The sequence below is a fragment of the Charadrius vociferus genome, unplaced genomic scaffold, assembly GCF_000708025.1.
Source record: "Charadrius vociferus isolate BGI_N301 unplaced genomic scaffold, ASM70802v2 scaffold565, whole genome shotgun sequence".
NCBI lineage: Eukaryota > Metazoa > Chordata > Aves > Charadriiformes > Charadriidae > Charadrius > Charadrius vociferus.
Genome location: NW_009648358.1, coordinates 206,567 through 230,278, shown reverse-complemented (window position 1 = coordinate 230,278; position 23,712 = coordinate 206,567). Strand labels below are relative to the sequence as shown.

General features: G+C 44.3%; 1 protein-coding gene across 1 annotated transcript in view; it reads right to left on the bottom strand.

Moving 5' to 3' along the window:
- Positions 1 to 540: 540 nt before the first annotated feature.
- PXDC1 (PX domain containing 1) overlaps positions 541 to 23,712 on the bottom strand; it is a 33,440-nt gene continuing 10,268 nt past the window's right edge. Inside the window, exons 2-5 of the mRNA XM_009885266.1 lie at positions 11,262 to 11,418; positions 10,860 to 10,977; positions 6,918 to 7,029; positions 541 to 1,171 (exon numbers count right to left, since the gene is read on the bottom strand). Coding sequence (XP_009883568.1) covers positions 1,054 to 1,171; positions 6,918 to 7,029; positions 10,860 to 10,977; positions 11,262 to 11,418 — 505 coding nt within the window. The 3' untranslated portion in view covers positions 541 to 1,053. The remainder of the gene's footprint in view (positions 1,172 to 6,917; positions 7,030 to 10,859; positions 10,978 to 11,261; positions 11,419 to 23,712) is intronic.

Sequence of the window (23,712 nt, the reverse complement as noted above, 5' to 3'; positions counted from 1 at the left end):
CCCGCAGGCATATCTCAGAAAGCTAGACAGACTCCTTGAGCCAGGCTGGCAGGGGAAAGAGGGTTTTTCCTACCACTCTAGACACACTGTAGCTTATCATTCTTTTTCAGCCCAGTCATGATGTAAATCTCATTGCCTTCCTCCCCATCCTCTGGGGAGAAAGATGCATAGGGAATTCTCTCTTGGATGTAAACAACTGTGAGCACCATTCACATTTTCTGTTCCATGTGAAAAAATTTGTATCCAAGTGCCTGTCGTAGCCTTGACTGTTCTTAGCAGGGGGCAGCTCAGCTTTCCCATCAGCTTTCCAGATCTCTGAAATCACATGGGTACCCAAACATCACGCACACAGTCCATTGCAATGCCAGCTGCTGTCTGCTTTACTATTCCAGAAAAGAGTAGTCACCTCGTCAGTGATTATATAAAAAACGATGATTAAAAGAAGTAAAGCGGTCAGGTCATGTGTCCTGTTTCCTGGAGGCACTCAATGGTATTTCTCACATCTCGTGTAAGGCACCAGTCATCTGGTAGCTGAGCAAAATGTGACCCGCGAGCCCTCTATTAAGCAATCACAGAGGGAACTGACAAAATTCAGCTGGTTTGCTCGCTTTCTCGCTTACATAGCATAAAAAGTGTGGTCACGCCATCTGGGGAAGTTTCTGGTGGTATCCTAAAAGAGGAAGCCTCAACTTGCACTGCAAGCCAAGGAGCACGGGTGACAGCATACTACAAGTTTCCGATGGCTGCGTCAGAGTGGCAGCTCCCACAGGCATAGCAGAGATTTCCTCGAGCCCCAAGAGGCCTCTGCTGCCTTGCTTTCACAGAAAACGAGTTTGTTGTCAGCAGTGAAGCAGTTACCTCCTTACAAGATGTCTCCATAACACAGAACGGAGGGCCCAACTACAAAACCAGCTTTGTGGCGGACTCGCTGCAACTTCTCTGCTGTTGGTCTTGCCCGCACAGCCTTATGCACAGAGATGCAACGCCGGAGATAGCAGAGCCTATGGACGAAGAGGTCGGCTGGATGCTGGCTGACTGTGTCACCGGGCAGCCTCAGTCCAGAATATCAGTCTCAAAAGGAACCAGGTGGTAGTATGTCAAATTGGTGACATAAGCTGTCGGATCATCACTGTCTTCTAGCTCTGAGGTAAAGTCGCTAACGCTTTCAAACCTAAGGATAAATAAATAAATAAATAAATTCACCAAAAGGCATTAAGTCATTCATGTTCATTTAGAAAAACCAAGCCAAAGGAATCGGAAGAAAAGTACTGAGGGAGAGGGAGAAGGCTAGGCTATCTGAAGACTGACCCCTGGAAATTTTAAGAAAAGGCATTTGTGAGAGGACTACTTGGAAAAAGGACTGCAGGCAAGAATGCTTCTGCTGGTACTGCAAGTTAAATTTCTGAGTAAATGTAACACGTGGACTTGCTTCACACCAGAGCAGTGTTGCAGTAGAAGTATCTCTAATGCTGGTTTACAGCTTCAGCTTTACATCTTTGTCTTTCAAACTCTTTTTCTAAAACTTCAGTACCTCACTCCTCTCTTGGTAGCCTGAAATTTGAATTCATACTAGAAGTTGTCAAGGAAGGTCCATGCAGATCAACTGTGAATCATGAAGCTATGGTTTCTCTGACATCAGCCTACATATCATTAAGCTAGCGTAACCTACTGGAGACACCAGCAACGGCATCTACTGTCACTTTCATAAACCAAGATTCAACACTTCCTAGAGAGAGCTGGGGAGTAAATGGAAACCATTACTTTCCATGTCCTTAAATAAACAGAAAACCTGTTTCTTTATAACCTATGGAAATGAATGGACTGAAGAGTTTGCTTTCAGTAAAACAGGATGGCTATTCCCTTTCAAAACTGTGCCAAAACACAGCTGCACAGCATACTAGTAGAGCGAGTTCTCATCTCTTTAGACAGCAGTCTTCAGTAAAAGGGTCTTTTATGACTCCTCTCTAATATGGCACTGACTCTTCATGGCATTTGTCATTATACCTGAACTTCATATCTCATGACACCTGGTTACTACATTGCATTTCAGATGAGCCGAATCAAAAGCATTATTAATTTGTTTTCAGGCCCCAGGGCTCCCCTCCTACTAACAAATGAATGATCTCCTGGGACATACCTCTACAATCAGATTTTTATGAGTCTAGAAGAGCTTTTACTGTGGCCTGGGAAAATCTTGACAGAAAGTACTCAGAGCTGATCCCATGCACATCTCTTCCTTCTCACACCCATGCATATATGAATAAACTATAGGCCAATGAGAACCATGGTGCATGCAAGCAAAGCGTTCTGTCCTCCCTGATTTTCAAAGCTACTAGTGAGGAAGGAAGGAAGCAGCAAGTGAGCTCTGGAAGAGTGAATCATACAGCTGAGGTCCACATCCTTCCATTTTGTTTTCACAGCATGTGGCAGCAACACAAAATGCCCCAGTTCCCACACAAGAATGGAAAGGAAACTGCCTTTGTTTCCCGTCTGAACTTGGACTCTCACCCTTTCACTTCACAGGTACCTTTTCTGGGTTTGCCTTTTGTATGAGGCCAAATGTCTAACACAAATAGGAAACAATGACTGCAGTGTTCTTCCTCCAGAGCCTTGCTGTCCTCCCCATGGCACGACATTTAGGTTTTGATAAGCAGAAAACATCCGAATATAAAGAGATTCCCGAATTTAATTTCACATGCTTTGGTATTTTCCTTCCCACTTCCTAACTCCTGTGTTATAACCTGAACTTTTGCAAGGATTACCCACTGTCTCACACCTACTCTCAACCAGAAGGCATCAGCTTGTTAAAATCTACACTTTCCTCAGTCACACGTGTTCCTGTTCCAGGGAGGCTTGAACTTCTGCAGTAAGAAAACATTTTACTTCTTCCCAGATAGCCTAGCAGTTAAAGGCAGTCACTGCAGGCCAAGGATTAAATCTCATCTCTGTTCAAGCAAGGGACTTGAAGAACTGTCAAGTTTCTTTTTCTCACACTCCCTCTTTAATATTTTCAAAGAACTTGCATCCATTCTGATACAATGAGGAAAAAAAAATGCATCAGAAACTGAAAAATTGCACAAGATGGAAAAAGAACTAACCTAGCTCTGACTATAGGACATGTCTCTAACACCTTTTCGGGCTAGCATACTTCAGCTCTCTGAACAGCAGATAAACAAATGAAGCTTTAAAATAATTTGGTTTCAAACTACATCTCACTTACAGGTGAACTAGTCAGACTCCCTTAGTTAAGTGAGGCAACTGCAGACATCCCTCTAACTTCACCCTAGAGAGCGCTAAGACTGAGGTATTTCAGAGGACCTGAAGAACGGTAGGATAAACGAAGAGATAGATCTCCCACCCCCATCTCTCCCCAAAACTTTCTTTAGAAGCATCACAGGTTATTGGATGGCATAGTCTATACATCCTGCAATGTATGTACACAGCTCTGTCTTCTTCACACTCCTACCTGGTCCTTCTCACCTCTTCTTTAACTCTGAGGACCACAATGTTTTGTGAGCAGAAACTCACGGATTTTCTCCTGTAGCGCTGTTGCTCTGCTCTTTACTTACAACTATATTGAAATGAGACTGAACTTTGAATGTTTATTACCCTCATTCCTCTGCTCCCTCCAGGCTGTTTGCTTGACTGCACGTGTGGGAACACGCACAGAAGGGAGTTCACTTGGTGTCTTGCAAACACTTCACAGATCACGTTGTGCTGTCTTACAGACCGCTAGTGATCCAGAAACAACAGATTATGAAATACCAGTGGGGCAGACAGAACCAAGAAAGCAGAAGAGGAGTCAAGAAGGCTATTCAGACTCTGCTCTCCTTCTCGTGTCAACTGTATAAAACTAGACTATTATAGCTGGAAGGCCCCACTGACTTTTTGGTTCTTCAGCCTCACTGATAAGGTACTACAAGCACCATGTGAGGTACAAAACAGTGGCATTCATGTGCTGCGGTTAGGCAGAGAGCTTTCCTTGCTGCCAGAAGGGAAGTGTGGGCACAGAAGTCTGTAAAAAGCACTGCTCTGGAGCACTCACACAAACCCAAACCCAATAAACTAGAACTGTTTACTACAGCTAGCAGCTGTGTAGGACACCCAGCAGTCAAAATCCTTTTGTGCTGTTACCAACAGGTCTTTTTCCCCAAATAAAGTTGACACTAAGTCAGCAAACTACCATGGACATGCAGACTCCCAAATTCCCAAACTGCTGCTTTTGCTATCTTTTCCAAAAATACCTTGACAGACACACCATCCTTCACAAGGGCCTACTCTTCGTGCTGTAAGACTGTTCTCATTTTAACTCCTGGTAATGCATTACAGTTAGTGCTCACGTTGGCCAGGAAGAGGGAAACAAGGTACATAGAAGCTCATTAACTCACAAGAGTTTATGTAAACATGGCAGGGGTCTTGGAACTCAATCATCTTCAAGGCCCCTTCCAACCTAAACCATTCTATGATTCTATGGTTCTACGGTGTAAGACAACAGCCCAGCTCTGCTCATCACCTTATGTACAAGCAGTACCTGAACAGATCTCCTCCCACCTAAGACTAAAAAGCACAAGGGAAGCATTTTCTTTTCCTGTCAAAGAGTAGGATTTAATTCTCCTGCAAATATTCTGTATCTAACTTTACCCTCTCTGTGCTGCTTTTGCATCGCCACCCATGAAATTTTCTCCCATGGACCACAAGATGCTTGCGACAACAGCAGCACCGTCCTGAAAATGCATATCCAGTACTGGAGTGAATTTGCCAAAAAAGGCAGCATGTCCAACATCACAGCCTCTGCTGCCAGCCTAAAAGACAGAAGCTCAAACAGCCCTGGCAGCCCTCCGTAACAAAACCGAAGTGTAAGTTAGAATGCATTGATTTACCACCTTTCCTTTCAAAAGGACTGCAGAATACTCAAAGAAACACAAATAGAAGGGCTATTATGCCACGTGGATGCTGAGCACACCACATTTTGCAGCGGTATGGTGTACTGCCAGCTAAAATTAGAGAGAAATGAAGGAAGTAGAAAACAACTACTTCAGAACAACAGAGTAAGCAACTCCAACTTGCTAAAATGCTATAGTTTCATTTGCATCAAGTATAAGACTTTTCAGCTGATGGATCACTGGGTAGGTAGCGCTGTGGGTACAACAGCTAAGCAGTGCAGCAGGACCTCAGGGAATGATGGCTACCTGCTGAAGCTCCAAGTGCTTCTCTCCAAAAAAATACAGGTTTGCTTTACAAAATCTCATTCAAATACGTCGGCAGCCAAAACCCAAAAGTCAAGAGTTTAATGTTACTGAAAGGAAAAAGTTCCCATATACAAGTCCACAAGGAATTAACTCTGATTTAAGAATAGAAAACACCAATCCCATAAATCCAATTTTACAGAGACCAAAAAGGAACTGCACAGGATTTTGAAAGATTTTAAAGCTTCCTTTCTGGGATACTAACCTACATTTAAAACAACAGTATAGAAAACTTCAGCATTTAAAAACAGTTCAATTTTTATAAAACAGCTGTGCTACAGAAGTGCCATTCCCTCCTAGCCATTACCTCTAGGCTGTAAAATACAGGATGGGCAAATTTAGGGCACCAGGGAAAACAGACACTTGAAATTTATTAGCTTCTTGACTCCTGATTTAACTTCCTTCGGGAACATTAAAATACAAATGCATAAACCCAGGCTATTATTGTGATTCATTTCTTTCACCACAGTTTCTGGGAAACCATGCATACCCTACAGTTTTTAGCACATTAATATTTTCAATGGGATAACAATTAGATGATGACAGTTTCTCATCTCGGACCAGTAAGTTTTGCTTGGGCTGCAGCATGTTTTTAAAATCAAAGCTAGATTTTAAAAAATAAATAAATAAAAAATCAAAACTGTGTAAAATAATCAAAATAAGGCAGAAAAAGGCTTTCTTTGGTAATTTGCTCCTATTATTTATCACTCTCAGTACTGAAAAGTGACCCATTATGGACTATGACAGCTTTAATTTCCAGACATTGGCCTTACAAAATTACCTTCAGTGTGTCACTTCAGAGTCATTAATACAAGCTTATAGGCTTAAATGCTGTTAGCAAGGTCAAAGTTCAAAACAGTAAGTGATAAGTGAATAGAAAGACTGCAAGAAAATACACTAGACCCAGACATACACTCCAGCCCCTGACAAAATCTTATCAAGCTCTAAACCTTTCTACAGACTGGCAATGACTATATTTCAAACGTAGCAAGACAGAGTGCTGCATTCAAAGATGAAGCTTCCATAAGGCTTTTAGTGCTCTGTTTCCACCATTTTGCCTGCTCTAATGAAAAAGTAGGTCAATGTTTCTTATTAAAAATATTTAAATGCTTCACTACCTGACACTCATTGAAACATCAATCACCTGCCATGACAGAAATCTGTAGGAGAGGATTTCCATCAATACCTATCTGTCAATACAGTCACTGACTTAAGACCTACATGAAAACCGCCCCGGTTACAGGTCTCTGACCCTAGAATACCTACAAGCATTAGGAGGCAAAATTTACAAATAAGACTAGTCTAACTTCCCACTCCCTTAATGAAACACACGTGCTTCACCAAGTCGCAGCACACCGCAGCACCTGAGCAGCTGCTCAGCTTCCTTTGACTACATTCAGGAGTGCGTTCCCCTCCTCTGAGGATGGTGTTTTGCTTCCCAAATAAAGAATACTGTTTATAGCAGGATATTCCATTTGTAAGTAGGCTTGGGTTTCCAGATTTGCGTTCAAACCAGCCCTCATCACAGTCATGACAGAAAGAAAAAAACAGTCCAAATGAAAACTGTACCAGTCTTGCTCCTACACAGAGGATAACTTTTTGCTAAGGGGAAAAAAAAAGCTACATTTTATCTGAGGGTGACAACATTGATCCTGCACAAATCACACTTACAAGTGTTCTGCTGAATCTACGTCCAGGTGCTTCTCTTTTCCGTTGGGTATACTGTGGTCAATGACTATTGTTTCAGTGTTGGCTAAACAAAATCCATTTGATCGCATGATTTCTGTTGAGAGAAGAAAGAAAAAGAAGATGAAAATAAATAAAAAAAAGCTGGAAAACAACTGCATATCATACGGAATTAGCATAGTCATGAACCAGGATGTGTGCGTGACATTGAAAATCTGTACATGAAAGCAGGAACAAAGAGTTGATTTCACGTCTGCTTACATCTGCAAACCGCCCATGCTTAAGTAATTTTATTCACCTAATCAATTCATGATATGGACCGTTTGAAGCAAGGCCCAGTTTCAGTCCCATTATTGCCAGTGGCAAAATTTTTGTCACCCTTAGCAGAATGGCAGCCCATCCCTCTATTGCAACCTACCACTACCAAAACATAATTGTGTTTTTCCTAGATAGTCTCAGGCTTAAGCCAGTTAAGCAAAAATCAAAAGGACAGGAAAAATGAAATAAAAAGTTACCTTCCAAGTTAATTCAACCACCATCTTTAAGTCATATAAAACAATATCATCTTCTACGCTGCCTTCAACTCTGTTTATTTGTTTATTTACTGTGTAAGAAGTCTCCAGTCTGGAATAGCTAAAATTACACCTAAGTCCACTGACTTATTACCATAGAAAGAGTTTATAATTCAAAAATAGTATTTGATGAGAAGTTAATCATGGAATCATAGAATCATAGAATTGTCTAGGTTGGAAGAGACCCTTAGGATCATCGAGTCCAACCATCTACCCTACTCAACAGAGTTCTCCCCTACACCATTCCCCCCAACACCACATCTAAACATCTCTTAAACACATCCAGGGTTGGTGACTCAACCACCTCCCTGGGCAGCAGTCAGGAGGATTTTTTCCAGTCACACAATCTTAGATGAAGCTAGGGCCGCCACAAAATGAATGTATTTCTCTGTGTAAACCTGCACTGACTTAAGTGGGACAATTCACGATTTGCCTCAAGGTAAGAGGACTCTGTGTTACACCCTTGCATTATCTGTGGCAGACAATATGGTAGGCACAAAACATATGTACAAAGAACCCCTAAGACCTTATTGCAACTCACTTTAGCAGAATACATTTGAGGGTGGTAAAAAACACTGAATGCCTGCAGAATCACACTTCAGTCATGACTCGTCTTGAACCAACATTGTACTGCAGAATAAGATTTCCACCATAAATTCAAATTCAGCCTTCGTCTAAGAGGGCAGCCCTTCCTCTCTTCCCCATCACCTACCAGTCTGAACAGGACCATGTGGGGGACAGTTGGTTTTTTTTCAGAGAATGCACAACATTTTTGCGTGCTTTTCTAAGTTTGCAAGTCATGTAGAAAGCTGCACTATGAGTAGCACGAGTGCCACAATGTTTTCCAAGTGTCCTTGAGGTGACCCGAGCTAACAGCATTTCATTGCCATGTGAACTGTTTTAGACGTTAACATTTACTGCCATCTACTGACGACGCTGCCAGACACTCAAACCATTTCCAGTGTGCAACATTCAGAAGAGGCAAATATCAATTATCATCAATTTTCTGCTTGTGTTCTTAAATTATTTGCAGCAATGGGGCCTGCCCATTATGAAATGAAGGATCTCCAAAGTATATGCTGTAAAAATGTTCCAAAGAGTGGCTGCTGTCAGTGATACCTTGTTCTGTTTCAAACAGGCAAATACCAAGAATAAATGTTTTCGGAATTGCACTGGTTAGAAACTGCAGCATTGGTCTGGCTTGGGGCTTTTTGCTGTTTGGACCCACTTTGCAGTTGTGGTCTCACAGAGTAGCAACATATTTCAGACAAAACCAGTGAATATGCTTTCAAGGCTCAGTGCTGAGGACACATCCTGGCGCTCAGGAGCAAAGCAAGTAACCACGTTCAGCCTTTGGAAGATGACTAATATCATAGAATCATAGAATGGTTTAGGTTGGAAGGGATCTTTAAGATCATCAAGTTCCAACCCCCCTGCCATGGGCAGGGACACCTCCCACCAGACCAGGTTGCTCAAAGCCCCATCCATCCTGGCCTTAAACACCTCCAGGGATGGGGCATCCACGGTTTCTCTGTACAATCTGTTCCAGTGCCTCACCACCCTCACAGTGAAAAATTTCTTCCTAATGTTTAATCTAAACCTGCCCTCTTACAGTTTAAACCCATTACCCCTCATCCTATCACTACATGCCCTTGTAAAAAGTCCTTCCCCAGCTCTCCTGTAGGCCCCCTCTAGGTACTGTCAGGAACATACACATGAGGAAATTTACTTAAGGTTTCCACATCAACTCAAGGCATCATCCAAACCACCCTAAGCCACAGATGGGGCATGAGACACACATGTTGGCTCCCATCTCTCGCTCCCAGGAAGCCAGACATGCGTCACCCCCCTCTGCGTTACAGCCCTGAGGGCTCTTCTTTACAATCTCTGTGCTGCATTGCAGCTTGGGCTCGTGGGGCCCTACAAGAAGGCACCAGCCCAGACGGGCTGGCAAGATCACGCTTCTCACTGAGGCTCTGTATTACCCAGTAGGTTTCTAAAGAGTCATTAGTGGTCTCATAAACCATTTAACATTTAATTAAAAGAATATCTATTTAACAGAGGACTAGTTCGCTTAGAACCAGAGCTCAGGATCAGTTACAAAAAATCTACTCTGTGTATAAGATCGATCCTTAAGACACCTTTACACCTTTAGCATGTTGACACACTGACTGGCCATTAATCAATATACTGTTAGTGCCTCAAAAAACTGATACCAGTTTCACGCTAAACACTTTATACACCTTGGAGGACTACATAGGATTCCACTTTTATTTCACTCTCTGAAATAAACTGTTCTGGGAACACAAAACCAGCAGTTGCTAGTAGGTTCACATGAAACATTTCAGTACAGAAATACAAAACCAGGCACACCAAAAGTCCACAAACCTTTTAACAACGGTCAGTAGCAGATGCAGAGGGGAAGAGTTGAAAGAATAGGCAAGGATAGAGAAATACTGCTCTCCGTTTTAGCCACCAGCAATCTGTGGTTTAGAAACTTCCTATGTCTCCACCTGTGACAGGTCACAATGTACTTTTTCTCCACTCGCTTGTCTAATTCCTTTTTGAAGTCATTTAGGCTTTCAGTTCCACCATATCCTATGACAATGAGTTCCACTCCTTAACTGTGCTCCGTATGGAAATAAAACAATATTATAACCTTTCTTTTGTTTGTTTAAAGCCTGTTGTCTGTCAACATTATTGGATAACCTATAGTTCTTGTTTCATGAGAAGTACAGGGTAATCGACCTCCTTCTATTCACAACTTTGTAGATTTCCATCATATCCCCACTCTGTCATCTCTTCTCAAAGTTGAAGTGTCCTTCTTTATCTAACCTTTTTCTTAGAAAAGCTGTTCAGCGATTTGAATCCTTGTTCTTCATTTGTATGCTTTTAAATTCTCTTATATCCTTTCTGAGATGGAAAGCCCAGGATTGTGCACACTGTATTCAAGATGGAGTGGTGCTCCTTTCTTCTGTTCTCCCCTCCTTGCCTAATAATATCTAATATTCTCACTGCAGGTTTTGCTCACCATTTGGCACTGAGCTAACATTTTCACAAAACTGTATCAATAACCTCAAAATCTCCTTCCTAAGAGGTAACAGTGCTATCATACGTGACAATAGTGAGGACTGTATTTTCCTCACATCCACTTCTTTGCATTTATCAGCCTTCAATTTCACTTGCAACTTTACTGCCTGAATACATGTTGTTTAGTATGTCAAGGCTAATTGTATGTTCTATAGTATAAAGTATCTTTTGAATTACTGGTGGAGAAAGAATAAGGAGAACAGCAAATAAAGTATCTTTCATTTTGTAATTCTTGTGTCAAATGTAGGAAGCTAACAACTCTTACCTGATATTTTAACTGGACTTTGAAAGCTTGGCTGAATCTTATGGACATTGTCATTTTTCAGAACTTGGTCCAAAGGAGATCTCTCAAAGAACGTGAGGACGACTTCAGATCTTGAATACTTAAAAAGAGAAAAATAAACAGACGTCCCTTTTTACCAGTAGTTTGCCTTGTCCCTCTTCTCCCTTTCCACCCCTTCATAGTACAACAGAAAGATGTATTACGAGCAACAGCCTGTAGACGTCATTACACGGTTCTGGCACTCAGCACTTCTCCAAGATACTCAACAAATTGGTGCTTCTTTCAAAGTTTGGCAAAGCCCATCACTTTCTAATCTGCATGAGAGTGTGTGTCACCATCAAGGAGGAGTCAAGCTGGGCTAAATGTGGAACTTGGCTTACTCACCTTCCAGGGCATGTTTATAATAGTCTTCAGAAGCTTTTCCACTTCATTAAGTCTGGCTTCTATATCATGGGCTTCTTTTATTGTGATGAGCCCTAGAAGGAAAGTAAACAGATCGTAAGCATAGACAAAAGCACACTTCCATGTGCGCACACAGTTGCTGAAGCAGCCAGAAGGAGCAGCTCAAGAAGATGTGGAACAACCTCAAATATCATGCCTCCCAGAAATGTCTTTTAGCTCACACCGATGATAAAGCATGTACCCCAACCTGAGGTGGGCGTAGTTACAAGCAGAGTTGCAAGCCTGACAAAAATTCAGCTGTTTATGATCATATTTAGGAGTTGTAAGATGAGCAGAACTACCTACTCCCTCGCCCACAACTTCACTACACAGCATTCCCAGCAGTGATAATCAAATAGCCTGTTTTCTGCTTCCAAGAACCATGATTCACCCTTTTTTCTGTCAATAAAAAGAAAACCCAAGAAAACCAAGAATCACAACCCACAGATAAGAGGAAAAAAATAAACACAAGCTAAACAAAAGGCTTTGAGGGCAGTCTTGCATTTCTCTGAACATAAGCCCCAGGGAGAGACCCAAGGATGATTTCTCAGCATCATGTTCTTCAAGTGCAAAACAACTTTTTGGATTTTTTTTTTGTTGTTAATAATCACTGAATTATCACAGTGCTGCAGAAGGGATTAAAATGGAAATTTTACTGTCCGGTGTCCAGAATGATGCATTACAATGCTTCTAATTTTGAATTGCTTAGTATGAGGATCTTCAACTGTAATACCACAATTCATATGTATAACCTGCAGGGCGTCTGTAACTTCTCCCTCCTCTAGCGGATTCGGGGAAATATAGCACAGGTTATATGCATGTACAGGGAACACGAGGAGAAGTAAACCCACTAATCTCGCATTCCTGTAGCAGCCCTTTCATTTCTGATCTTTGCAACCTACTTTTTCTACCCCAATTATTGTTTGGCTTCTCCATTTGTGCGTCTTTTCTAAGGAGCAGGATACACACATGAAAATTAAACACCTAAGAGATTATTAAATTTAACAACCAACCAAAAAAAAACCCCAAACCAACAAAATGCTGGAGTGGAAAAAAACCAATAAATCATAACCATCAAAACTGAAAATCTGCAAAGCAGTTTGTGAGAAAAAACTTAACATACTAAAATTGTGTTAAACTAAGTGCATCTCTGTCTCCCTATCCAAAAGACAAATAGACAGAAAGCACATCAAATATGCACTGTGTGGAGACAACATCCACAAAACATTTCAGTCTGCATCAGTCCTTGTTGTTTGTCACCAATGACATATGATCCCATAGAAACTTTCCAGACAAAAGTGTGACTTTGAAGCTGGAGGATCTCCTCCAATTACAGCTCTAAATAAAACAGAGATTGTCTCCGGAGCAACCAGGTTTACTTCACGGTTGTCCCACAAAAGTAGCCTGGTTGCATAAGCCTTTCTATTGCTCGACAGTCCCTCATTTTGCCTGGTTTTGCCAGCATCGCTACCACCTCACCTCGGTACAGCTCACTCCCTCTTCTGACAGCGGAGCAGAGCACACCAGCAGGGGTATGAGGAAGGCAGCCATGTAGCCTGCTCTGACTGGTGTACGCTACAGTCAGGTAGCTTTGCATGGAAATCCTCTGAAAGGCTGTAAATGTGCATTAACTCATCTGCATGGGTCCACAGATACTGCGTATTAGTTGGGTTGTCCTTGATGTTACGGGCCTGAGTTGCAGGCCAGCACCCTTCATCTTCCTAACTACTGGGTGTGAGCAGGCCTGGGTGAGTCTGCTTCACCCCTCCACAAATATGTTCCCATTCCACATCTGAACGAAGTTCAAACCTTTCAGAAAAAGCGTTTTCATCTTCCCTAAAAAGAAGCTGCCAACGGCCCCGTGGCTCAGACACCCACCTATGATGTTAGAAACACGCTGTCGCCCTGCCGTGGCCCACACCAGAGAAAACAGAGCTAGCCATCCCAGTGATGGCCACTGTGGGCTGCCCCCGCTTCTCCTCCTGGTCTTGCTCCACCCTGCATGACTACTGACACCGTCGGAGCAGAGACTGCCCGACTGCGGCTCCCACCTCGCAGGCAAACGCCTCACCACCCACCCATCTGGGATTCCGCATTCCACTGCTCTCTCTCAAACCTGCCCTCGGCCTCAGACCCATTCCCAAATAAGCATTTACTGTTGCAATGTCCTGGTTTGAGGTAAAACAGGACCAATCTTGTTCAGTAACTTTGCTTCTTAGCTAGGCCTCTTCTAACTACTGAAATTAACAGCTTATTGTGCAGACACTGTTCACTCTCTCAGAGTGATAAGACCTATGTTTATAGCTGATGCCCAGCCATGGTATGCAGAGAGGCTCTTGCTTAGACTTATTGCTGTAACACCCAAGGGCAGATAACTTTGTTAGTTGCCCCGTTGGAGGGTCGGAAGTGGAAATGCATAGAGGGGTCCCACCTGCGGGGAGGAGCGGACAGGACAGGTGACCTAAAACTGACCCAAGAGGGCATTCCATCCCATCTGCCTCATGCTCAGTATAAAAGCTGAGGTGTCAAAGGGTCAGCCCGCTTTCTTCAATGGCCGACATCTGAGGGGACTCTGCCTGTTCGTCTGCCTTTGATCCCGATCCTGAATCCAGATGCAGAATCCAGTTCCTGTCCATCACTGAATCCAGCCTGGGACTTCCCCAGTGCCGGCCAGTGATGTGATGATGTGATTGTCATCCTGGGAGCTTGATACGGTTTTGTATATATGTCATTATTTTATTTTTATTTTATTATTAATATTTCATTAAAGTAGTTTAGTTCCTTCTAAACTCATAAGTCTCTTTTTCCCTCCTCTGCCTCTCTCTTTGAAGAGGGGTAGGGGGGAGCACCTGTCGGTCCCATCTGTGGTGCCCCACGTCCCCAGTAGCCAATTCGACCTAAACCACAACATGAAACTAGTATTTTACCAGGAAGAGGGATACTTTCAAACAAATGAAGATATTCAAGACGGGGGGGGATAGGGGGTAGGGGGAGAAGGAGAAAAAAAAGGAAAAAAAACACCTCACCAACAACACTGAGCATTCATCCTGTGAGGAAAACCAGCCAAGCAGTTAGGATTTTCTCTCATTAGTAATCAGGGAAAGCATCTGCAGCTCCACACAGCCTTTTTATGCTTCAGCAAGAGAAGTCGGACAAGGCCGTCAGTCTGTCACACTGTCACAGTGGGAGGTTTTACAGCTTCTCGCATTCCCCAGGAATTTCCAGCCCTGGTATATTCCTCCTTCCAGCTCTTGGAAAGGCACCAGCCATGCAAACCCACACTCTGACTTGGAAACTGGCACAGACAACTTGTAACATCTGACACGATAAAAACTGTTTCTTACTGAAGCTTTTAGTAATGTCAGAACCAAAAGGCAGACAGTGTAGGAAGGAGAGTAAGTGATACATCTGCCTGGACAGCTTCCTATGTACATGCTCAATGATTACAGATGCACAGCTTTGGGGTGTAAAGCTGCTGACTTTACGTGAATTCTCCATACAGTGAATTCAGTTTGGCCGGGCTAAAGCCTTCCTTTTCATACCTCTACAGTCTAAATACACAGAAAACACTTGACTAGCGCTATACATATGTTTTGAACCCTGTAATTTCTTCTGGAATAGCCACAGTTTGTAAGGCCCTCATTTGTCTTAACTCTACAAGTCTCTGTTTTTAAGAGTTAACAGATGCCCTCGTGGTTTTCAGCTAGTGGTAGCCTCTGATCCCACAACCCGAGGGATTGCTCACAACCTGACAGCCGCGCTAACCGGAGCAAGGCGCTGCCTGCCCAAGCAGCCGGGAGGAGCGGAGCCCCCGGTCCCTCCTTTTCGATCCCTTTCAGCACTGGCTAACTGGCTCCTGTCATCAACCACAGCACATATGTGCATGAGGAACCCTGTGGTTTCGTGAGGTGAAGTCTCCGGTGCCAACACGGGTTTAAGGTGCTCTCACCCTCCCCTGCAACTCATTTTCTCTCCCACACAGCATTGCAGGGCTGCCTCTGCTTTGCCAGCACCATTAGGTGAGCAATGGGGAATGCCTCGAACCACTCCTGTCAAAGGCTTCACCTCAGGAAACCCCAGCCTTCGCAGAAGCAGCAAGAGATGGCAGGCTAGGATGCCCCATCCAAGCTCCTTCCTCACCCAGGCATGACACTGAGTTTGAGCAGGAATCAGGACTTGTGTAAAGAAGGGTCACAGAACTGCACCCAAGCTTTCCACCTCTATTCTTCACTCACTTTGTGGGGGTTCCTCCCCTGCCTGTGTTCTTTTTCCTGTTTGGAAGCTTTGACGAGGCGGAGAAAAAGAAAAAAAAAAAAAGAAGCCAGAGACTGGTGTAGTGTCTCCTCCAGATGCTGAACAGACAGACACGCACACACATGCCAGCTGACTCTGCAGACAGACCCCGCACCTCCACCATGCATTAACCCTGACACCGACACAACACAAGCTGGATGCACCCGGAGTGCATGGGCCTTACAGGCCACATATGCAGCATCCTTACGGCAGCTACAACACATCCTGAGGCTGTTGTCTTTCTGCCCACAGACCATAAATATGTGCCTATCTTTCCATCTGGGGCTTTTAGACCCCAAGAGCCCTTATTCAGACAGTTTGCTATAAAATAAAAATAAGACACCAATAAAGCAACAAGTAGCCTGGAACAAGTTGCGCTTTCTTCCACTTGTTCAGTCATGCAACAGGGCTGAGCTCAGAGCTGGGAAATCTCTTCGTGAGGTCATGGTGAAAGGCTGTTCTCATGCCTTTTCCTCTGCCCTGGCCACTGTCTGACTGCTAATGGAAAACATATGCAAACGCCTCCCAGGAAAACTTTGTGCTCTGTCTTGTTACCCATACTGTGCTTGGATAATCAGCTATCGTTTCAAGTGATTTAAATGCTATAAACACCTATGTTTATAGAGCTTGAGGTAAACTGGAGCCCCGGTGGCTCCTTTTTTACCACAAACCCTGCTGCCAAATACCACAAACCTCTAAGATTTCTTCGCCCTGTGCGCAAGGGAGCCCAACACAGGCACACCATGTAATCCTGGGTGGCACTCGCCTGGACCTGGGATAATTGCTTTTAGCAGGGCTCCACTGTGCACACAACCTCTGTAAATCAGTGTCCTCATTTTAAGAAAGGAGGAGACAATCCCCTTCATGACTTCTCTGCCCTTTTTCAGACCAAGACCCCCAGGCGGAGTCCTTAAGACTGGGTGAAAACGATTTGCCCTCGGTTTGAGACCACGCTGTATGTGGCAACTTTACGTAGCATAGCAACGCATCTCTGGAAAAACACGGCACAAACAGCACTGGAGGCCTGCAGCATCCTTCCTGCTCTGGGACCGCGGTGCCGGAGCAGCTGCAGGAGGCTGAGAGAGCAGGCAAGCAGCTGCATACCTGGCACGCTGCTGGCTCATGGTGTGGGAGAGGGGCCCAGAGCAGCAAATGAGCAGGAAACGAGCTCAGCAGAGGTGGAGAACGAACTGGGAGCCAATTCCTGATGTCAACGCACACGCCTTGGTAGGCCTGTCCTATTAAGGCCACGTGAGCCACCAAATCTGCAATTAATGATATTTCGACAACCGCAGATAACAAGCTGCATGCTTCTACCAAATGAAGCGGGACAGGAATCGCAGCATGTGCTCCATAGCTCATAATGCAATCACAATGCAGTCCTGATGGTCGATGTCCACGAAGAGCATGTTGTCTGAACAATCCTCTAGTGCCTTCCAAGTTCATGTAAGTTCATGCCTAAGTCAAGTATGTCTCATATGCCATCTCTCAATGACGACACAGAGAAGTCTGTTTTTCTGGAGATGTGTTGCTATGTACAAGTCGCTATGTATGCATGATCTCAAACTGTGGGCAAACCCTATTTCTCCAATCTGAAGGATTCCACTTCAGGCTTGTGGTCAGGAGAGGAATCAAGAATGTCCAAGAGATCTCCTACTCTCTCAAAATCAGTTCAATATGTATCAGAGGCTGAGCAAGAGCAGAAGCCAAAGTGTACTTTCTGAAGATGTGTGCAAGATGGAATGGCGATACTCCTAAATACTGTGTGTTTTACTATGTGCATGAAGATTAAAACATTACGTTGGGCCCTCCCCACCTAACCCTTTCTCCATCCCCCATGGGAAGACTGCAGAGTAGATATCAAAATGAAAAAAGGAGTAGCAAATAAACCCAGGGATAAATCTTACTGTGTCCTGCTAGCCTACACTGCAAGAGAGGAGAAGATTTAAGGCCTATAGATTCAGATCTTGAGTCCACTCTTCTCTCTTTGCAGAAGCCTATAAGCAGCAGTTAGAGATTTAAAATCTTTATGGAAGGCACATAAGCTGTCCCCTGACCAGACTGTGTGGTTTCAACAGGAGATATGCTCCTTTTCCCTAATAACAGTATTCATTAACACTGCAGTGCTCAATCTTTTTTATCCTGTACCGTCATTCCTCCTTTCCCTCAGATTCACTGTCCCACACGCACACACACACAATTCACGATGTAGATGGAGCAATGGCAGCAAGGTCCCAGTCACAAGAGGAGGTATACAAATGTCCAGTGGAAGAGTTCAAGCTGGTTCATTCAAAGAAGGGCCAAGTCCAAAGTCAGATCAGGCTGCGGGGGACCATGTCCAGTCGACTTCTAAATATCCCCACCAACAGATATTCCACAGTATCATGCAAGAACTGAACCTACTCAGCTGGGACATGGGTCAGGGCTGAAAGGTGACAACTCAGCCCAATGACTTCTGCTATTTTGCTCCTTTGCACTGCTTCCCGTTCCCTCCCTCTGCTGAACTCAATACCACTTCAAGCTGGCATCTTTCCCTGCTTCATGGCCACGTCACCTCTCTTCTCCCAGCAGCTGCCCTGGTAGCATCCCTCCTCCTCACAGACACATGTTCCCTGAATGTCACTGCCTGTGAACTACAGCATTAGCCCTCTCAGACTGGACTCTGAGGAGGCCAAAACAGCTCCCACTTACAGCTGCCTCCCCTCTGACGGTTGAGAAGAGGATAAAAGGTTGTCAGAAGGACAAAGGAATACTCAGTGGTATGTAAAGGCAGGAAATTCAAAAAGCCAGCAGATGGGAAATCTTGTTTCACACAACTTTTTCTCAATAACTCTGCAGAAATAACACCACAGGAATCCCTTAAGTTCGAAGACTTGATAAGATCCAGAGAACCGCAGATAATTACAGGCAATCAGGGATATCAGATCTGCAATTACTAGAGCAGGACTGTCACTTTTCTGTTCTCTGCTGGTTATTTATGCTGACTTCTGGAGCATCTGGTTCTCATCACTAGGGACAGAATCCCAGAGCTAGCTATGGCACTGGTCTGACTTAGTCTGGCAGCTCTGGCAACTCTTCTTTGATGCCTCTTGCCTAATTCTATGAAACCCGTCTCTTGGGGCAGGCACACTTGCCCCTTCCCTTCATGGGGAAATTCATCCATCTTGTATGACAAGAGCCACTGCAGTCTCACAAAAAGTCTTCACAAAGGATTTACTATTTATGCAATATTACTGATGTGATCCATCTTGGTGGCATTACTCAGGGAGCAGCTAAAAGCATATGATGGAGTTGAAAAGAGGGGTGCAGGGGGATGGATTTAGGAAATTTATTACGTGTTGTGCTGCCCTTCTTAAACTTGGGGTTGGGGAACAAAAAAGGGACAGTTTTTTGTAAGAGGTATGAGTACACAAAGTACATGTCAGTAACTCCATGCTTTTAGAAGTCCCACTCAGTAGCAATGAGCATATTGAAGGTACTGAGAGAAATTTGTTAGACACAGAAAGAGAGAGAGCTTTCAAAACCCTGCCCGCACTGTGCACACCTGGCTCTAACATAGGCCATTTCTTCTTTTGCAGTTCATATGCAGCTGATACAAAACTGCAGATGGAGCAAAGTCCTATCCAAACAACTATCTAGCCAAAATCTCCCAGAGCAGGAGTTGTGACCGTGACCACCTGAGGACCCTGGTACACCCAAATACCCGTGCAAAGCAAGGAGGCAAGTTAAAAGCTGAGAAGTCCAGACCCTCCAGCTGATGGGTTTTCCACGCATGTATTATTAGTTATGGGATCCCCCGGGATTTCTGGAGGGGAGACGGCACCTCCTAGTGACAGAACTCAGCAGACAGGCTTTCCCCGCAGAGCTCCGTCTTGATGCCTGATGAGCCACATGAAAGAAAAAGATGTCAAAGAAGTACGAGATAAAAGTGAACAAAGCAGTCAAAACCTGATGAAAAATGCAAGCTCCTACAACCATTTTTAGCACTGGTCTCTAATCAGGTGAGAACTGTCATGAAAAAACAACCCCATTTCCATTCCGTTCCACCAAAAGCCTCTCGGACGCATTGCCTCCATCCACCACAAAAAGGCAACTCGTGCCTAGCTTTGTAACGGCACAGCAAGCTTCATTTATCTCTATCATTACCAATGAACCATGAAATTCAGCTAATAAAAAACAAACCCAGAAGCCCCAAACTTAATTTTGGTTATACAGCGCTGCTAGAGCCTGATAACTAAGAGCTGCATCCTTTGTCTGCCAGACAGAAGCTCTGAGCAAGCTCCACTAATGAACTGTTGACAATGTCAACAATGAAAAGAGCACAATAGATGCAGTGTATTTATCTGTATTGTCACAGCACGGAAACAGCTGCTGTCGGTGGAAACCACTATGCTGCTTCTGTAGCACTCCCTCTTCTCATAAATCACACTCCCAGATGGTCTTGTAAACAACAACAACACTATAATGCAGCATATAGAAAACCGTAAGTTATAAATGAGACATTTGCAGGCAAACGTGATGTTCCTGGGCCAGCTCTTCAGGAACTGCCTTCTGCTTTGTGCAAGTCCTTCCAACGGCAGCCCTGGAGCAGCGTCCCATGCACCTCCTGGTGCACAGCCACTCGGATACAGAAAACAGCCCATCATCTGCTTCCCGGGTGAGGCATCCATGCCAGAGGGCAGGCACAAGCCTCAGCTACAGATCAGCGTTAGTCATCTGGGTTGGACCGCTCAGGGTCTGCTGCAGGTGAAGTGACTACCTCTGTGCTATGAGGGAAGCTATAGATGCAAATTTTCTATAGGAAATCTCCACCTTTACTGGAGAGCTTCTATGGACAGGCAGAGGTTGAGCACCAGCAAAGCAGAAGGGAACAGAAAAGTTCTGGAGAGCCACAGATTAACCATGGATGGCAGCAAGCTGGTGATGGAAACCTGGAGGCAAAGAAAGGGAACAGAAAGTGGCTGAGGGAAAGCGACTTGGAGAAGCAGAGAGAAAATAACAGAAAGGAGAGCAAGGGGAAAAAAGGCCACGACAGAGCAAAATTAGTCAGAGGAGGGATGGAAAGAAGGAAGGGGGAGGAAAATCAGCACTTTGGGAAGAGAGAAACCATCTAGTAAAAAAAAATAATCTCTAAGGCTGAAGAGAATTTCTGACTTGACGGCTCAGAGCATCAGAGCAGGACCAGGCACTACACGTAGGCACAATATGAACAGCGACATTGAAAGAGCATCTGAGCCTCTGTTCTGATGACAAAGGCAACAAAACAGTGACAGAGGAGGATTGCCAGAAACCACCCTGCCACTTCAGGGGCAAAACAAATCCCAACTTTGAAAGGCTGCTCAGGCTCTCTTCTGGCTTCCCTGTCCTGTACTTAAGGGGCTGATCCTGCCCACACTGAAGTCAGAGGCAGGTGTCCGACCACTGACTGCACTGAAGCTGGATCAAGTTCTAGGATAAATCTTAGATGAGAACCCCTTAGCAGTAATATTTAGAGAAAATAGGAGAGGGAAAAAAAAGAGTACTTTTCCAGGGTTATACTTCCCTCCCAATGTCTGTTTGGGTCTGTTGCAACTATTTCTAAATCACTGATTTTAAGTTGGCTTTTAAGTCCATAGTGCTGCCTTTCTCATCAAGACTGATTTAAATACAAAAGCTGATTATTTTGCATATAGAAACAGATAGATTCGTAACATTAAGCTGTGTTCTAACTCTGCTAAGAGTGAACAAGACTTTTTCTGTGATCCTCTTTCGTGCATTTGCCTAGAGCAAGGGATGGGCACACTTCAGACACAAATAAAATACTAGCAACTTACTGGTAACACCACAGTGAATCATATTTAGTCACCCTGCAGGTATGCATATACCTAACCTTGTTTACTAGCTTACTAGTAAGATGCCTTGTGTTGTCAAACGTCCTTGGCCCTTAGCATCATGGTACGCTCCAGATGCAGAGAGTGCACTTTGCCACATGTTGTTATTAGTTATCAAAGACAAGACCAGATTGTGTGGATGCCATACTCCCCCCTGGAGGCCTCCTCTCTTCTCATATCAAAGGAAGGGTAAGATGAGCAGCCAATGCAGAATGCAACCTCCCATCCTCTCTTCTGTCATCTCAAAGCGCTCTGTAGATCTGAGAAATATGGAGAGGGAGAACGTTGTGGATGCCAGTCCAAGGGGATGGGGGTGGAGAAAGGAAAGGAGAGGGCCATTTGCTGCTGCTGAGCAAGAAAAGGAGCATACTCCTGCTCAGTATGAGCTGCTTGCTGAAACCAGCAATAATGGTAACAACCAACTCTTTCTAATATTGCTGACATTTAAAAAAAAAATCTTCTTTTAAAAAGTTAATAAAAACAAACAGCTCAAGCTTTCACTCCTCAACCATATCCCTTAAATGTAACGTACTGCAGCTTGACTGAGCTGTAGGATAATGCTAGTCCTTTTAATGCTCCTTAGGCAAGTCTGTAGGAACTTTGGAGTTGTTCAATGCAATGCAAATTTGGTTTGCAACATTTTACCACTTCCTCCAGATAAAAAGCACAGCTAATATTCACCTTCTTTCAGACAGCCTGAGATAAACACACACATATACAAACTCATATACATATGCAAATACATTTGTACGCATATAAAAATACACACAAATGTATATGACTGAGTGCTAACACACAAAAGAGTCTGCTTTTGTCAGGTGTTTTGGTTGGGTTAAATATATTGAGTTTTACTGTAGGCATCAGGACATCTGCTTTGAAACAGGACATGAAGAAACCATGCTTACCCCAGGAGTTTTCTAAAGACCGGACATGCCCTGTGCAATCTCTTCTTACATCCAAAGCTTTGCATCAGTGTCACTTAGTTAAATGAGATTTTTATGTTTTAACTTAGTGAAGTTACACAAGGCTGTGGCCAGTCACTTTAAAATGCTGGTATGATGAAGTGTTCTTTATGCAGAGAACCACACTCTGCAAAGTAATTTTCTTTAGAGCAGGAGCAGCGTAATTTTAGAGTATTACTGAAATTGTGAAGCATACTGTGATTGCTTAGGAACTACTCCTGATTTTTATTCCGTCTCTGTTGCAAAGTTAACTCCCACTCCCTCACCAAGCTGAACAGACCATGAGCTGCTTATATTGGGTTTTGATTTTTCAAATCCTGGACTGAAGCTTTCCTCATTCCTAATTCTACTGAAGTCGGTACGCCTCTTCCTGTGATAAGGGTAAGTGAAGGTTGCTGGCTCCAGGTCTTAGGCAGGAACTGAACATTGCAGACGGAAGAAGTTTGCTCTTTCCCAGCTGTTCATGCACTAATGGGGTATGTTACCTGGGACTGTCAAGAAAAGCCAGTGCAAGGCACTGTAATCCCATCTGGCTCCAACTGCACAAACGATCCCTCAGAGACATGTGAAAACAGTTTAATATTTGCAAAAGCTGCGACTGGTCTTGAGGCAGGAGAGGAACCACGCTCACATGAGAGAGGTGCTGAGAAATGAGAATGGCTTTAGGACACGGGGGGGCTCCTATGCCTAAGCAATGGGAGGGAGCACACTGGGAGGAGCAGGAGGCCAGGACCAGCAAGGACCGAGTCGTCTCTGGCCAGACTGACAGCACACACCCCATGCTGTTCTTCAGAGCCCCATAAAGCCAAGAAGTAAAAGGACTACTGGCGCCCTGGAAAGTCAAATTTTAGTCACAGTGACCCTGGCAGATGCTGTGCCCTGCAGGTCACAGGCAGGTTTGCTCCAGACCTACCCAGCATCCTCACAAGCCGGGGCCCGGGTGCCACATACACTTAAAGGCCACATTACTTAAAATTTACTGCCACTCAGTACTACTAAAAATCACACTCGGAGTACTTTAGGTGGGGCACCCGCAATGGATAATAAATGTTATCAATATTTTCAATCCCTGGTCAGCAACCTAATCGTCTGAGACACCGTGCAAGTATGCTGCACCGAGCACACGGCAGGGCTGAGAAGTGGGGGTGCAGGGATCTGCAGGAAAAACCAGAGGACTCCCCCATTCCCAGCCCGCACCCAAGTGGGGGGACACAGCCCCCCCTCTCCAGCACCCAGCGCCCGCAAGCATCTCCCCAGCCCGCACCCCCG